Below are 18,130 nucleotides of genomic sequence, written 5' to 3' on the forward strand. Positions count from 1 at the left end.
CTGAACCCTCATGTTCCCCCCACCACCAACCATAAAAATCCCATCTCTGCAGGTTCCTCTTCTGCCTAATTAGAAAACTACAATTGAAAGCAATAACCAAAAGTGCTCTAGGCAACATTAGTGTACATGCTTTGTTACATCACCCATTATCAGTAAGAGAAAGAGCTATTCCTCCATGGCTGTCTTCATCAGCCTCAGACCACATCAATTCTGGCTGGGGTAGGGGTAAGAGAAGGGCAGGAAAATAGCAGCAGAGTGTTAAATGAATCACTTGCTGTATGTACTAATACAATTTTTTTTTTCCTTTAGCCCAAGTGACAGCACTTTCCTGGAGGTGGTCCAGTTATATTAATTGACATGGGCATAAAACAATATGGTTTAAATGGGCAACAAGCAATTCCCCACTGGTTAGGCATGTCTTCCTGTGCTGGGCACGCCTGAAGCACTGCCCTTGTGAGGCATGGAGCCCAAGGGAGTCAGCTTCCCTGCACCCATCCTGCTCCTACGAAAGGCCTGGATGGATGTCTCCACATTCAAGTATTCTTACAAGCAAAAGCACCAGAGAGAGTGCTGCTGAGACACCTCCACAAACCAAGATGGAGTCTGTTTGATCAGTACTAGGGTATTAGCTTTGCCTTTTGAAGCCTTGTGCTTGCTGAGAATTGTAGCGGGTCAGGAGTGAGGAGGTGACCGTATCCTGGGTCTGAGCCAGGAGGGAAGAACGGAAGCGAAGAGGTGGACTCTGAGGCTGAGGGGGAGAATTTGTGCCTCAGTGAAGCACAAAGCATTACCAGTTTTCCTAAGCAAAGGCCCGGCTGCAAAAGGATTGGGAACCACAGCTGTGCTGGATAAGGCACAACACTCCTATACTATAATACAAATGTATCTACAGCAGGCGTTGTTAAAATACACCAACAAGGAGGAGAAAAAGATAATCATATTTTTAGCCAACATGGTTATACTAATAGAAAGCCTGTGAGAAGTGCAAGCCCAGTACAGTAATTTTAGGAACTAAGCTGATTTAATGAACCTAGTGAATGATGATGAAAAAGATATTTCTCCTTGGTTTTATAGCATCTTAAGTACTGGAGGAAATGGAACAAGGCACTGCCCTTTACTGCGTTTTCCCAGAGCAGAATTTTCCCTTTTTTGCTTCATGGGACTTGGAACAAGTTATTCTTTTCTTACATTATTTTCTTTCAGTACAAGTTCTCTCTCATGTGGCTTAGTTAATTTGTTCAGCATTCTTAAGCTGTAAAATCTTAACAGTACTAATTGCTATAAAACTTTTCATGGCAATTGTTCCTATTTAGGATTGTTATGTTTTTAATAAAATTTTCCATTTTCTATTGTATTTCCCCCAAGAAGGTACTTGTCAATGAACACAGAGTAACTTGCCACTGTTCGCTCTCAGCCCACATTTCTGGAACCTTCCGTTGCAACAGACTACCAGCTTGTCATCTTTTTCCATTGACTCTCTCCAAACTAAAATCCAATTACATGAAAATATTTTGTGTTACCAAAGCAGCTTGAATTGGAATCCTGTTGTATTACAACAGGACTGAAAGAGGGGCTGGGCCTCGTTTTTATACATCTTTTCTTCCCTGCCTATACTACTACTCTCAACACTGGTCTGTATGTCTCACAACCTTTAACATACTTACCTCACAACCTTCTTCTGAAGTAAGGATATGCTGTTTCAGAGTGCTGTGGAAACACTGGCACAAAAGAGCGTTATTGCTGTATTACCGTGACTGGGGTGCAAATAAGTCCCAAATCCCAAAACCCTGAGAAAAAGAACAGAACAGAACAGAAGGTGGTGGGTCCATGCTAACAAGGAAACATACTTTTCTGCCTTTATTGCTTCTAGAGCAGGTCCAAAGCCAGTGGAAAGGGCTCAATGTATCCATCCCATTTTTCACTTCTGGGAGGCACCTGTGCATCCAAGTCTGAACTGTCCTTGCGAGAAAGGCACTGGCACTGTGGGATCTTAAACACAGATGGTTGGAAAATGCAGAAGGGGGCAAAAAGGGCCGCTGAGCCTCCCCAGCGTGTTCTCCCCCCAAAAAACACTGACCCGTGTAAAATGTCACTTTGTTGTAGCTCTGCTTATGCATGGGGACTGAAAATAGGAAGCTGGCTATGTCTGGGCACAGATCTTGTGGTACAAAGACTGGCGATCAGGAAGGCAACGGCCAGCCCGGCCGCGCCACACGCCGCAGCGGGGAGCACGCCGGGGGAGCGGGCGCTGCACCGGGGCTGCCAGGCCGCGGCTATCCGAGGCACTGACACGCTCACAGCCGGGCGCCCGGACCGACGGCCGAGCGCAGCCCGGACAGGGGCAGACAGTGGGACAGCCGGTGGGCGTCTAACGCCACATCGGGCCCCGGCGCCGGGAGCGTGCACGCCGCGCCGCCGCCGCCGCCACACAAAGCCCAACCGCCGGGCCACGGCAATTGGGCCCCGCCCCCCGCAGGCGGCGCGCGCGTCTGCGCGCCGCAGGGGCCGCGCGCGGGGCGTGGGGCGAGGGGAGGGACAGGAGGCGCTTCCGACCCGGCGGAGTCCTCCAGCCTTCCCGGCGTGCCCCGCGCTCACCATAGAGCGAGGGCGGGCCGTGCCTCTCTGTCTCTCTCTCGCTGTTCCTCCCGCTCGCGCCGTGTGTCGGAGGCGCCGCGGCCGCGGCGACATGGCGGGCGCGGGGCCGGCGGGCAGCGCCGCCGCCGAGGCGGAGAAGCACCTCAACGGCGAGCTGCCGCCGGAGCCCGAGGACAGGGAGGGCGCGGACGGCGGCGCGGCGGGGCTGGGCGCGGAGGAGGGCGCCAAGAAGAAGCGCAAGAAGAAGAAGAAGGGCAAAGCGGCCCCCGCGGGTAAGGGCCGGGGCGGGCTGGGCCGGGGCGGGCCGGGGCCCTCGGCTGAGGGGCCGGGGGGGGGGAGCGGGCCGGGCCTCCTGCCGCCCCGGGGGGGGCTGCGAGGGCCTGCCGTGCGCCCTCGGCGTGGGTTGATGGGCGCCGCCGAGGCCGCTGTCCCGGCCCGTGGCGGCTGTGCGGGATGAGGGGGCTCCTGCTCCCCTTCTCCCCCCTTGCAGCGGGAGGACGCCCCTGGCCTTCAGCACCCGGGGGGGGTGGTCGGCGTGAGGGAAGTGCTCCCCGCTGCTGTGCGCCCAGGAGGAGCCACGCCGTCCCTCGTGCCCTCCCTTGCCCTGAGGGGGAACAGGCGGAAAGCTGCTGCTTGAAAAGTCCCGCATGGTGGAGTTTCTGTACCCCTCCCATGCTCTCCGAGAGGTCTGGAGCAAGTCTGGGTTTGTTTCAGCAAGCTGGCAGTTAGTGATGATCATGCTGTGTGTTTATAATTATCTGCTTACACACACATTATCTTGCTAGAGCAGGCTGGTGCTAGGGTGAGTGGAGCTGGTTACCCTAGCAGAAAAAAGTGATCAGAAGTGTTTGGTTAATGTTATTTTTATATTCAAGTTTTAATAATGGCACCTGTCACTTTGGGCAATATGATTGTGCACTTGACACATTGGATTTGCTTGGGGGAAAAAAAAAAGGTGTGCTCTGTTATCTGTTGGATGAGTTGAAGCACAGTATTTCTATACAGACTTGGAGATTATTGTATACTAATGTAGAGCTATACTTTTGTATTAAGTCATGTTTTAATTTTACGAATAGGACAAGAAACAGATAAAGAAATGGAAGGTGCCCTTGATGATGTAGCAAAACAGTTGGATAAACAAACACTGGAGGAGAAAGAAAAAGATGATGATGATGAAGGCAAGTGTAACTTTTTTTTTCCCTTAGCACTTCCAGTTTCAGTCTCTTCCCAGACTCCCATCTTAACATACATTGCCTAGATGTCTGAGGATTTTTTTTTTTTCCAATTATTTTAGGGAAGGTGAGATGCCATGCTATGCATCTCTTACTTTTTTGGTAACAGTTCAGCCTTTTATATATGTGTGTGTGTGTATAATATATATGCATATATATGTGTGTATAACATATGTATGTGCATAAAAAATGTGATAACAGCTTTGTTAAAGACTTCTTGTTTTCCTGTGATCTTATTGTGGAGAAATCTTTGGCTTAAGATCAGGCAAGTTATAAATCATTCTCACTTTCATTACCATTTGCAGTATGTTTATAGTTCTTATTCTTGGCTTTGAACAAAACATGTAGTGAAACTTGGGAGGAAGCATTTCAATTTTTATACCATCTTAATCTTTACCTATGACTTGAAACATGTTCCTCTATAATCCTGATTTTTCATTAAAACTGAACTTGCGGAGGGATTAATACACAAGCAAGGCATACACCTTGCATATTGCCAATGCTACACAACCGAAATTTTAAACAAGTACCTTGGAAATGTCTAGTGCTGAAATCCAGACTAGATGCATCTCTTATGTAGGTATATCAGGTAAAAATGCTGTATTGTCTTTGTTTTGATGAGTGGTTCTTAATAAAAATGAACCTTGGCTCAGCATCTTAAAATATTTCTTTTCATTCTGTTCAGAAAACTTCTTAGCAGACTGTTGCTGGGATTCATCATTCTAGGATGTAATAAATTAGATGTTGAAATAAAAAAAATCTGAAATGAAAAAGTGTGTTGGCATATATAAAATTATAAATAAGCTGATCTTTAAACACTCTTAATCTATGTATAGCTTCCAGTTCTACGTAATTACTATTCATAGAACTATGTACTGATGGATCGTTCTTACGGTGTATTTCAGGTTATGGAGTTGAAAGGTAGTTACATTAATACAATGTGTGCTTTGCCCTGTTTGCAACTAAGCCAGGAAGTATTAGAGAGGATAGTGAAAACTACTTGCAGTGAAAAGTGCTATTTGAAAATGATTTAAATAGTTTCAGTTCCATCTCGGAGAAGTAACTTCTTCATAGATGAAGTGCCATGTTCTCATATGCTTTTTACAGTGTAAGTATTAGCGATTATTTAAAAAAAATTTTTTTTTGAAAATTTAAAGTGATATCATCTCTGAAATAATAATCTTATTTTCCACATTTGACTTGAGTTTTTTTTCAGAAAAGGGACAATGTTTTTGCAGCAGAAGAAAAATTGCTGTCGTGTTTTTTTGAAGACTACTGTGTGTTCTTGCCTGCACCAGTTTTTGCCACTTGCCATCTAATAATTTTGTGGGTTTAGAGGCATTGCTTAAGACATGGTGCTGCATTTAGAGTAAAAACAGTAAAATATCTTTTTCTCCCCTCAGCCCCCCGATAAACTTCTAAACTGAGTAGTCTCAGAAATAACACTGTATGCCTTTTGAAAGATGGAAGAGATTAGGAAGTACTCTTTAGATTTCCACCGCACTGTTAAAATGTGCTGATAAGTAATGTTTATGCATGAAATCAGGTATAGTTGAATTAAATATCTATACCAAAATGGCATAAGGACAGGCTTCAGTTTCACAAAGATCTAAGATTGCTTTTCTGGTGAATTTTTTTTTTTTTTTTTTTCCCCAATGTCAGCTAAACAACCTGAAGACAAACAAGGTGTTAGTCAGATGCAGTAGTTATGTTTCTGGCAGCACAGTTGGTCTGCAGCAATCTTCAAGGATGTGAAAGCATAGGCCTAGTTAGTTTGGCTTGCTAATTGGCAGGTTCACGTGCAGTGACGTGTGAAAAAGCCATAATAAGCAAACGGCAACAGACAAAATCTAAGAAATGTTGTTGGCTTTTGCAGTTCAGGCCTAGGGTTCTAAAAATATCCATAAATCACTTGGTGAATGAACTGGAGTCATGTCTAATTTATTTCTTGATGAATGGTTGGAGCACAGTTCAAGGTCAAGAGAAATGTGGTAAAGTTACCATGTTTTAAAGAAATATGTATGTGCTGTTAAGTGTTAATCGGCTGCCTGGTAAACATGTGTTGAAGGAGAATCTGATAGTCTGGACTAAATTGCAGTTACAAAACACATTTGCAAATTTTTTTCTGAAGATTTCAAAATGAGATACTTAATGCTGATATGAACTTGGGGGCTGCACTACTGAAACTTGCCCTAATGGCAGGATTGCAGCAGTCGCTACCTTTATAAAATTCAGATGACATTGACCATCATAAAAGGCTTGAAAACCTAGTGTCAGGAACAGCTGTTTTGTGGTTTTTTTTTTTTTAATAAATTAACAAATACAGGAGTCTGTGTAAATGCATTCAAAACAGCAGTGCTTTGCCTTGATTGATTCTAGAAGTTCTTACAATTTTACTGTTTGCTTTAAATAATTTCAGTATTCTAAATGCAGATGACTGGTACATACCCATTTTGAAACTAACTCATGGTTAGGTCCAGAAGGTGCAGTTAGATAGCATCCCGTTAAGATAAATACTTCGGGTAAGGTGTAAATAAGCGTTAGATGTAGCCAAACATAAAGTCCACAGGGATATTGTTATCTCTGAAATGTGACTGTAGTGTGGTTTGGCTGATTCTTGTTGCCTGCATACTGTGCTTTGTGCTGGTACATCCCATAGGCACTGGTTTCATCCAGTGCTGGTTGTGACTTTTCCTGTATTTCCAGATATAGCTCCATTCTGAGCCAAGTGCTGTCATCTCTACTTACTATTGTTTTGGGGTTTTTTTTCCTTCTCTCTTTTCAGATGAGCATTAAGTTTCCTTTAGATAAGGCATCAGGAGATTGGTTCAAAGCATGAGTTCCTAGCTTTTTGTTAGCTGTAGTATCTAATACAGTTTTTCTGTGTCATGCTCTCCAGCTTGTCTTTGGGTAAATTGAGAATAGAGGAATTCGAAATAGGACTTACTGAAAACTCTTTCCCCAAGCTTCTTTTTTTCTGGTTGCTGATATGTTTGAAGTCATTAACATTAAGGAAGCAACTGGAAAGATGGTCTAGTAGCAATGCTTTAGGAAGTATTTTCTTATGTCTGTATTTGGTCTGGGAAGGAACCTGAAAATGCTAGTGGCTTGGTGGCAGCTTCTAGCTGTCTTTTTTTTATCCATTTCTTTTTACACATGTATTTGGGAGCTCACAATAAATCTGTAAATTGTTGGATTTAATTATTCCGAAGTGAAAGAAGTGTTCGGTCCAGGTAGTTTTGCATCTCATTCAAAATTGTTTGGTTCTTTATGGCTATTTTATGTTCATCTGAGCACCTTTTTTTTTCCTGTAGATGGAGATGGTGAAGGAGATGGAGCAACAGGGAAAAAAAAGAAGAAGAAGAAAAAGAAGAAAGGACGTAGGTATCGAGCACAAAAAAGAAAGACAGATTGTTTGAGTTTTCAGTTAAACCTATCTAAATGCTGTTGTTGGCAATTGAAACAAACTTTGGGATGCAGTTTGGGTTCTCAGGCCAAGTCTGGCTGAATTTTCTTCTTTCTGGTATCCCTGAATGCCAGCTTAAGCGTTGACAAAATGAAGTCATTTGAGGGCATCATGATGTGATGTCTTCTGGGTAAAAGCCCAAATCCTAATAAGACGATCTTAAATAAGTTATGTTGTTTAATTTGTCTTATAGTTGAAATGAGGTTCTTAAAATTTCCTATGTACCATTTGTAAAACTTCCTTAAACTATATATACTCAACAGCAAAGGTCCAAACAGATCCGCCTTCTATTCCAATATGTGATCTATATCCCAGCAACGTATTCCCAAAGGGTGAAGAATGTGAATATCCATCAACACAGGATGGGTAAGTATTTTAAGTTTAAAAAATAAATAGTGTCATCTGGAAGTGCTGAGTTGCAAACTGTTAATGTACAACTAAATGGATAAACAAAGTGATTTGTGATGCTATTTTTCTACTGGATCATCTAACAACTAAAAGTCTTTAGGCCAGAAATGTTCCTCCCTACCTACCCTTTTAATTAAGATGTGGGCTATATGAGCAGAATTGCCCTGAGACAGGGAACCTTGGGACCAAGGGACCAACATGGCATTAATAGATTGTAAGAAAAAAAAAATTTAGGAATTGGAACTGTGTGAGGGTTCAAAATTTAGTGAGATGAGACTGTTACACAACAGTTCGGGGGGAGGTTTTCTCACACGGTCTGCCAGAGTATGGAGTAGAGAGGGATTTTAATCATAAAATAGCTGCATCTTTCTGGTATGTCTCTTGTATGACAGTTGAGCCATGCTTGCATCTCCTGTGATTGATTTATTTATTTTCTTATTGAAGAGGTAAAATGTACCCAGAGGGAAGAGAAATTGTGCAGAGAGACTTAGGTGGCAACTGTAGAGTGTGGCAATTGTGGAGTGTGAATAAATCTATTGTTAACTAACTGAGAATATGGCTACAACTGTTCAAAAAACTGTTTACTAAATAATTCTCCCAGCTCAGAGGGATGTGGGCCAGTACTAAATGGTGTTCCAGGCCATAAACTGCAAGGAAAATAGTTTTATAGTCTTAGAACTAATGAGGTTGGAACAAATAAGTTTATATTTTAATAACCTTAAGCAAAAACAAAATTGATGTTCTTCTGCCTAAATCAGTACTGTTGAATAAAATTTGTTGCTGTGATTTGAGCCAGTTAACAGTCAAGGTCAAGTCCCTGCTCCTGCCTGTTGACCTTTTTTTTTTTTTTTTTTCCCCCCGTTAGAAAAATTTTTGATTCTAGGAAATTTGGGTAGGAATTCTAGGAATTTGAGTAGTGCTCATAGAGCAAGAAAACTTCTCAGAAAAGTAACTGTGGAGATTTTTCTCTTTGCACTGCTCTTTATTTGAAAAGGAGAAAGAATTTTAAGGGACATAGGCAGAAAGGTCTCAAATTTGAATTTGTGGGATGTGTTTTGTGGTTATTTGATACAAATAAAAATGGGATAGAAGTGAGATGTTTCAGGTCATGATAAAGAAATAAAAGGAAGATAATAGAATATTTCTGTGTAGAAAGCATCCAAACCATCTGTGTCTGAACTTGTAGTTGGATGTCTACAGGAATCTGGGGGAATTCTTATCTAGGATTCTTTCTTTGGATCACTAAAATCCAGTTTACTGCATAATCCTATAGAGATGTAGAAGCACAAATTGAGGACTGTGAACTGGACTGTAAAGGTGGGAACAAATGGCTTGGAGCAAGAGGTGAACTTCTTACGCTGGCTTGCGTGGAAGCCAGCACATGAGGAAACTGTGTCCTCAGGAAGGCTTATTACCTACTCATGCACCTGTTAGAGGACTTGGTGGTTGGTGTTAGACCAGTGTCTGTTCACTTGATTTTCGTATCTCCTGAAGAGCTTAGGCCCAAGTAGGATTTCTTATGGCCTCTTTTCCTGAGCTCCCAGATGGCAGTAGCACAACTTTGGCAGCAAACAGCTTTGGGGCTGATGCAAAAAAATTTTATTTATTTATTTATTTAAATATTAAAGGCCTCTATTTTGACCCCTAGTTCTCTCTGTAATTGGAATATACTCTGAGAATACCGTATGATGGAGCTAGGATAGCTCCCTGCCAGCTTGCTGGAGCTTGCACTTAAATCTCCAGCCGATGGCAGAGCAGCTGCCCAGATTCTCCCTGCAGCTCTTGCTACTGGAAGATGTTACCAGCTGGAATGCAGAGCAGTCTGACAGGGCCCTTGAGTCCTCCTCCCTCCATGTTTCCGCGGTATGCCTCTTCCACGTAGCTGTATCATGGCTACTGTGCTGGCAGTAGCCCAGTTTCCCAGTGCAGTGAGCGGACTCGGGTATCGCAGCAGCCTCTTGCTTTCTTGGTGGGATTTACCAGTGTTGAGGCAAATTCTAGGAATTTGAGTAGTGTGTGTGATGCTTGCTCGTAGAGCAAGAAAACTTTTCAGAAAACTGACTGTGGAGGTTTTTCTCTTTGCGCTGCTCTTTATTTGAAAAGGAGGAAGAAGTTTAAGGGACATAAGCAGAAAGGTCTCAAAATATTTAGATCCTGTGGTCATCCTAAGAGAAATGTTATGGAAGAGCTTGTTACCCTTTATCTTCTCAAGTCTGCTTTAGGAATGCAGATCTCTTAACACTGTATAAATATTCAGTTCAAAATAAGTTCAAAAAACTTACAGGGCATATTTTCTTTGCTCACTCTCACACCTGTTCTTTGGCTGTGAAGGAACCTCTTCGAGTGGAGTAATTACATGAAAGAGGTAACTGCATTTCTGTGTTTTAAACAGTTAACCTTTAACTCGTTGTGTTCTGTTGCTAGCTTGGAATCAGCCCACTTACATGAAGATGAAAATTAATTTAGAAGTTCAGAAACATGAGACCAAGTTACAGCATCCTTCAGCATCTTCAGTCTATCTTGTTCACTGTCCTCTTCCTTCAGTGACCTATCTATAGGATAGGGGTTTGCAAATTTGCACTGGTTTTAGTAATTTTTGTTTTGCACAGCATGCACAAAGCTCTTTGAATTATCACTACAGTTTTTTGTGTCGTTACAGGGCCTCCAGCTTTACCATTCAAACTGTGTATCTACTTTTTAGTAATAGGAGTGTGAGGTTTCTTGGGGGTTTTTTTGTTTGTTTTAGTTAAGTTCGGACAGTTGATAGTGCTTTAAATTATGTATTTTCTTGGAACCTTACTTGTGTGCTTTTCATAATAAAAGAATATTCAAAATTAATCTTGTATTTAGTCTTCTATTCAAAACTATTCTTGTATTTATTCTATGACCCTATCAAAGAGACAAAATAAGTGGTGTTCTCCTGGAACAGATGTTAACTCACTGTCCAGCAAATATAGAAAGAATGTGAATGAAGTAGCTTCTTAACAAGTGTCATAGTTACTATGCACTGCATTAGGTGTTGTAATGACTACTGTAGTTAAAGTTATAATAACTTTTCATAACACTTTATTTTAAAGACGTACTGCTGCTTGGAGAACAACTAGTGAAGAAAAGAAAGCACTAGATCAAGCCAGCGAGGAAATCTGGAATGATTTTCGGGAAGCTGCAGAGGCACACAGACAAGTGAGGAAATATGTTATGAGCTGGATAAAGCCTGGAATGACAATGATAGAAATCTGGTGAGGACACAGGCCTTCTCAAAGACCTCTGTTATATATTTTTCTTTTTTCTTCAGAGGGAATCTCAATTTTGAGTTGAGTAATCAATTTTGAGTGATCACAAGTTTTGTAGGGGTTTTTGTCTGAAGCACTCAACCAGTAGCCTCAATTAATCTCAATTGTCAATTATCCTCAATTAATCCCTCTTAGTTTCTTCTATTAACATATTATTAGCTTATGCAGCTTTACAGGACCTGGGATAATATTGAATTTCAAACTCTGCTTTCAGTTATGTTAGGCAGATGTTCTTGATTTTTACTGTTCCGTGCCTCTGCTACTCTTGTACGCAAGTTCCCCAGTGATGCTGAGAGAAGCAGCAATAGCGGTCATAAAAAAACATCTCAACCTTTGCCAGAATTGTCAGTGAAATATTATGTGGCTGAGCAGTGCAGGTGCAGCCTGATGCTGGGAGTGGGGGAAGAGGCATACAGACTGCATGGGGACACACAGTCCAAGACAGGAGGATTTTATCTATATTTCATCCTCACTGGCTTGTGTTTCTGGGGAAACCCAAAAACATTTCTTTATGTTATTCTCAGTAGATCATAAATAACTGAAAAAGTTGGTTAATATAAACATTCATTTGGTAAAAGTTTAAAGAGAATAATTAGTCTAAACTTTTATTGACTCTTCCTACTTCTTTTTCCGTCCTTCAGTTTATCTGGAATTAATGTCTATTGCCCAGGTACGCACAGATCCAGGACTGTTTAATTTCCAAAATCAGCTGCTTTCAGCCTGATATGAGGAAGGACTGTGCTGACAAGAGTAGGATAGGAAGAAAGCTAATCAGAGCTGACTCTGAGAGTAACTGTGTGAGAGTAATGTAAAGAAATAATATTTCATCAGGGAAGGTGGAAGACAGCTGTCTTTGTAATCATTAGACTGGCTGAAACAAATCTGTCATGTTAACTAAAGCAGTCAAGCAGTAGAATTTATAAGCTGTAATTTTCTCAAAACATGACTTTTCTTCCTAGAATACTTCAGGCTATGAGGACTTGTTGTATAAAGTAAGCTTTTATTTTTCCAGACTACTCTGAGTGAATAGCTTTCTTAAATGAAATCGGAGTATGTTGCACTGATGTGAGTTATAGTTTACGCTATTTGCTGTGACTATATATAGGGGTATGCACTAGTGTTCTTGTATCTGTAGCTTTCCAGTGGTTAAAAGCTTGAAAGTAGAGAAAACCCAAGGGCAAATGCTAATCTCATAAGGTTTTATTTTATCCCAGCTACTGCTTAAAATAAAAATATTATTTTACTTGTTTTAATTGGAAATTTTTTGGATGAATATGAGGACTATACTGTCACGTTCTTAACAGTTACTAGGCTATAACTTAATTTAAATGCCCTACTTCTTTCTTTTTCTTTCTTTCTTTCTTTCTTTTTTTTTTTTTTTGCCTAAACTTTAATTATACAACCTCTGTTTCTCTGGTAGAAAAGATTAAATGTACTTTGGAAAGGATGCATACTTTAGATTTAGATAAAAAGACTGGTGCTGTATTTTGCCTTAGAAAAAGTAGAAGAAACAACACAGAGAGCTAAAGATCACTATCTTGTGCTTATTTTTTCCAGTTTAGGGTCTCCTTCTAGTTAGCATACAAATGCTTCAAGATTTTAAAATAAAACACTCACTTGACTATTTTTCTGAGATTTTGTTCTTGGATTAATTTATTTGAAGTCGTCATAAAACATATTAAGGATAACTGTTATGTTTTTTTTCTCTCCCTCCCTCCCTCCTGCCCTATAGTGAAAAACTAGAAGACTGCTCACGTAAGCTGATAAAAGAAAATGGTTTAAATGCAGGTCTTGCATTTCCTACTGGGTGTTCTCTGAATAACTGTGCTGCCCACTACACTCCCAATGCTGGAGATCCGACAGTGCTGCAGTATGATGACATTTGCAAAATAGATTTTGGGACACATATTAGTGGTTAGTTTTTACTTACTTACGAATTAAAATTGTTTAAACATTCTTCAGTGTGGAGACTGTGAAGCTCATTAACTTCTGCTGATTTCAGGTCGTATTATTGACTGCGCTTTTACAGTCACATTCAATCCAAAATATGACAGACTATTACAAGCAGTAAAGGATGCCACTAACACTGGAATAAAGGTATCATCATTATACAAGTTACCAAGTCTTTTAAAGTAAGTTTTGCAATTATTTTCCATTTATATTTTCACCTTCTTTTCAGTGTGCTGGAATAGATGTACGTCTCTGTGATGTTGGGGAGGCCATCCAAGAAGTTATGGAATCTTATGAGGTTGAAATTGATGGCAAAACATATCAAGGCAAGTTCTTTTTTTTTTATGTGAGGATAGCTATTCTCAGAGTATATATGTTTGTACAAATATAGATTTATTTGTATTGTATTGAAAAGACCTTTGTACGAGAAGCATGGTATGTGTAACTTGGCTAAATATGTGTTTCTGCTTGGTTTGCTGTACTCTGGAGAAATGTTCTTCTCAGCTTATCCTTGCAAATATTCTAAGTACTGTATCTTTAACAGATAAGATGAGGGCTGAACACCTGTTTTTAAAATACACAAATAATGTGATATTTGCTATTTAGCTTTATTAATAACTTTTCCTATTAGTGGAATTGCTAGTCTTGAATAATGAATCGGTGATACAGCATGTGAATTTAACTTGTATCTTTGCTAGAATTTGTACAAGAGGGCTATTTAGCCCCTCTGCAATATGATGAGTCGCTGTTGTACTTTTAGTATGGACTAATGGAACAATCTGCGTTGAAGGGTTTAACATTTGTTAGGGAATTACCTGTAATGTTTTTCTTCAAAAGTGAAACCAATTCGCAATCTGAATGGACACTCAATTGGGCCATACAGGATACATGCTGGAAAAACAGTGCCCATTGTGAAAGGAGGAGAAGCAACAAGAATGGAGGTAAAAAGTGTTCTTAAATCTTTCTGTTAACAGTTTTCCCCAAATGTCACTGCAAGAATATTTCCTTGTGCATTTTCTTTGTGTAGTCCTTGTCTGCTATTTGTGAACCTGGTGAACAATAACACTAGAGGACAACCTTGCTATACTTTGTAGCACTCCTGTGAAAGCGTGATTGGTTTTGAGACTTTTCCATCTCAGTGGCTCGAGACTTCTCCGTCTACCCCTATTAGTGTTCTGGTATCTAACCCTCTGAAACTGGGGTCTTGGAAATCCACTATGAAACCTTGAAATATGAATTGCATTAGTGGTGCTTAAGGAAGCTCTTGCATATTCACTTTTGAATATGTAAACATTACTTTAACAAAGCATCCTAATGTTACACCTAGGAACAGGGGAAAAGGACAGGAATTCAGATTTTGGGGTGAACTTGAGAGCCTAGAGGTGCCACCAAAGATGCTGGACTTGCCACTCATTCACATTTTTCATGTCTGTTTATTCTGTAATTAAAAAGACAAAATAACAAGCTTCTTTTATTCAAGTAATTGTTGGGAAATATTTCTGTAGCATTGTAGCTATGGGTGACATTTTGCAAATACAGTTAGGTATCATCTCTTCCTTGAAAAGCTTCCAGTGCAGTTTTTCTTTCCAGATGCAAAATAATTGAGCATATTTCTAGTTAGTGTGAGAAGCTAGATGAAAGATGTGATTTGAATAGTATTTTGGAGCAGAGGAAGAGAAATCACTGCATGATGAGAAAAATTGTGCCGTGTGTGTGTGTGTGTATATATAATATATATATATATGGCACATATATATTTTAATAGGCTCACTCTCATCACCCTGAAGTTGTATTATAGTTGTTGATCACCTGGTTGATGATGTAAGCAAAAAGACGAAGCTGTAACTATCCTCTTCTCTCTAGGAGCGTGTAGAAAGGATTAGAGAGTATTAGGAAAGCAAGGTGGAAAAAGCTTGTCATGCTTGTTTTAGCTTTGTGAGTGCCTAGGTCTTGTACATCATCTATCATTGATACATTATTAGTATAAAACTTAATTAATCTTTAAACAAATTTTAGTTAAAGATTTCAGAGCTTTTGGGACTGTTTTTAATTGACTATCCAGGCACTGGGGAGAAGCCTTTTTTTTTAAATTTCTTTAACTTCTGTGGGTTACATAGGACACAATCTTAAATCATTAAAGAGAATGAGTTTTGCCTATGAAGAATGTGGAGCACTGCCAGACTCTTACTGTACTGTTCTAATTATAGTATCAGAATACAATCTAGTGAATTTTTGTGACAGAGGAATAGAGCCTCTGACAAGCTTTTTTTTCTGAACAAGTCAGTGTGAAGTGAATCTTTTGGTGAATCTTTGTTTGTTTAATGAAATCAGTTGAGTATTCAAGGCACCTTTAAGAATTTATCTTGAATTTGAAGCCCATGTTACTGTTTTACATATGGATTCTTATTTTGGGATTGTGGCTTTCAAAGTTGCCTGATAACTGCAGTTGCATCTTTCAGTTTATCTGTTAATGTTTGATACCTTGTCCTGTTAAGCTCCTTTCACAGTCCTACTGTTAAGGATATGTGAATGCACTTGGCAAAAATGAGATTATATAATGGCATTTCAGTACGTTCTTGGCTAGAATTTTGATAATGCCCTTGCAGATATATGTCACCTTCATTTCTTGAAGAAATTCATCTTGTGGAGTGGAAATGAACAGGTTAAGGTTTTATACTAGCAGCTGTTACCAGAAAATTCTTGCAGAAATTGAGCAGAAAGTGCTTCAGTGCAGTAAGTCTTTGTAATCAACATCTGTTTGCTATGTCTAAATTACACTTTTCCTAGGACTTTTATCTGAATAGTACAGAATTATTTCCAGTTAAGCAAATATTTTGCAGCAGAATGTAGTTTCTTAGCTGTGTTAGATGTACACTTTGACAATACTTTAACTGCAATGACTTTGAGAAATTGCGTGTCTAGAAACAGGCTGATATTTATGGCTTGAAACAAATAAAGCAGTATTGATAGCTGATTATTTGGAGATGACTAACTTTACTACTGTGTGAAATTGCTGTATTAAGTTTTTCTCTACATTGATTCACATTTAATTTCTTGTATTCATAAATTGTAATACTGAGATTGTTATATCAAAACAGCAACGTGTCACTTACTTTCATATTGTAACGCTTTGTTCACTTTTTTTATTTTAGGAAGGTGAAGTATATGCTATAGAAACCTTTGGTAGCACAGGAAAGGGTGTTGTTCATGATGATATGGAGTGTTCTCATTATATGAAGAACTTTGATGTTGGGCATGTGCCAATAAGGTTGGATTTTTGTTGTTGTTCTTATATTGCACTGTAGCTGTCACCCTTTTAGAGTTCAGATTTGGTACAGCACAATTCTGCACTAATTTAAGGCTGTCAGAGGACTCAAAAAGGGTCCTCTGACAGTAATATTCTTGTTATAAAATAACAAGATGCTCTAAAACAAGCATCTGTGTACTGTGCTCTGATTGTGAATGTGGAATAATATAGAATATTCCAAAGAATATGGAAATTGAGTATATACATGATGCCTTCACAAATCTAAAGTAGTTTTTAAAATTTCCTATCATTAATAAGCTTTACAATAGTTATATTAATAATATGTAGATTATGTTGGCATATTATATATTAAATGTATAAATAAAAACCCCTTTACCAACATCTCTATTAAAGATTGTGGCATGCAAGTATATTCTGGGAAAAGTCCTATTAAACTGTTCAGGTCATCTGTTTTGATTGTTTAGATATTTTGTGGTTTGTAAGTCCTTGGTTCAGTGCATTGCTATAAAATAAAATGACTCTTAATTTTTAGTTTCCATTAAATTGTGTAATAGCACTTCTAGAAATGCAGCATATTTTTGGAACTGAAGGCTATTAGGGTTAGAAATATAAATTAACTTCAAAAGTAGAACTTCAGAGTTTTAACTACCAAGCTTACTCCTGAATAAGTTTAGAATATTAACCACTTAGGATCAGGAGGAATTCTGTCTGTAAAATGAATCATCCTTTATTATTTAAGATAATTATGTCTTTAGTTTTGCTTAGGAAGTCAGATGGGGATATATTCACAACTTAACATTCTTCTGTTCTGAAGGGTTGGCCAGTGTGTTTGGCAGCATTCAGATTTCTTTTGAAGGGTATCTTTCTGCAATGGGAAGGTATACTTTCCTTTGTGAACTGAATCTCTGATGTAGAAAGACATCCCAAGACTGTGCAGTCTTAAAAGACCTTGAAATTTAAAACTTTTCTTAATTGGTTGGGGGTGGTTTCTGTAGTGAATGCTTGGTGGCCTCTGCTGTCAGTCAGATGTTTTTCCTTTTTTCCCTCCCCAGGCTTCCAAGAGCGAAACACTTGCTAAATGTTATCAATGAAAACTTCGGTACTCTTGCCTTCTGCCGCAGATGGCTAGATCGCCTGGGAGAGAGTAAATACCTAATGGCATTGAAGAACCTGTGTGACTTGGGTATAGTGGATCCATATCCTCCCTTATGCGACATTAAAGGATCTTACACAGCACAGTTTGAGCATACTATACTGTTGCGCCCAACATGCAAAGAAGTCGTCAGCAGAGGAGACGACTACTAAACTCAAAGCCACCTCAGCACCTTTATACTTTAGGCTTTGTTGGAACATATTATACCAGAATTAATTTGCAACATATTGTCTGTTTTAACAGTGGACTGATGTAATACTTTCCGTATTTGGAAAGGAAGGAATTTAATCAAAGGCAAGTCTTCTAATGTAACTAACCAAGGAAAAAGCTTTCAGGCCTTTATAAATATTTCAAAAGTTACTTATTTTTTCTGTTCAGGGAAATATGTGCTATAAAGCTCAATTTTTAGTTTGGAATGAGTTATACATTTTGTTTTGAACATTTATGATAAAAGATGCTTTTCAAATATTTATATTACCATATTCCTACTTGAATGCTTCAAATGACTACACCTGATATCTGCGCCTAAGTCCTCTATGATATTGCCTTTTAAACTTCCTGGAATCCATTTTGTAAAAAATAAAGACAAATTTTCAGATCTAAAATATATATACTTTTTAGAAGTCTGGTTATGATTCTGGTCAGGAGTCTGCTGGGAAACTGCTCTATTAAATATTTTACAAACTTGATTTGCCATTTTTTGTCTTGAAACTGGAATTGTCTTACCCCTTATGTGAAATTTGACACTTTATTGCTTATTTAAAG

General features: G+C 39.3%; 1 protein-coding gene across 1 annotated transcript; it reads left to right on the forward strand.

Moving 5' to 3' along the window:
• The first annotated feature begins 2,653 nt into the window (after positions 1–2,653).
• On the forward strand, positions 2,654–18,054 carry METAP2 (methionyl aminopeptidase 2). Its single transcript, XM_026066046.1, has 11 exons — positions 2,654–2,867; positions 3,672–3,773; positions 7,142–7,207; positions 7,557–7,659; positions 10,779–10,940; positions 12,727–12,908; positions 12,997–13,091; positions 13,174–13,270; positions 13,782–13,885; positions 16,097–16,212; positions 17,265–18,054. The coding sequence occupies exons 1-11, from the start codon at positions 2,687–2,689 to the stop codon at positions 17,515–17,517; spliced, it is 1,461 nt and encodes a 486-aa protein (XP_025921831.1). The 5' UTR covers positions 2,654–2,686; the 3' UTR covers positions 17,518–18,054.
• The last annotated feature ends 76 nt before the right edge of the window (positions 18,055–18,130 follow it).

The sequence above is a fragment of the Apteryx rowi genome, unplaced genomic scaffold (assembly GCF_003343035.1).
Source record: "Apteryx rowi isolate R43461 unplaced genomic scaffold, aptRow1 scaffold_237, whole genome shotgun sequence".
Taxonomy (NCBI): domain Eukaryota; kingdom Metazoa; phylum Chordata; class Aves; order Apterygiformes; family Apterygidae; genus Apteryx; species Apteryx rowi.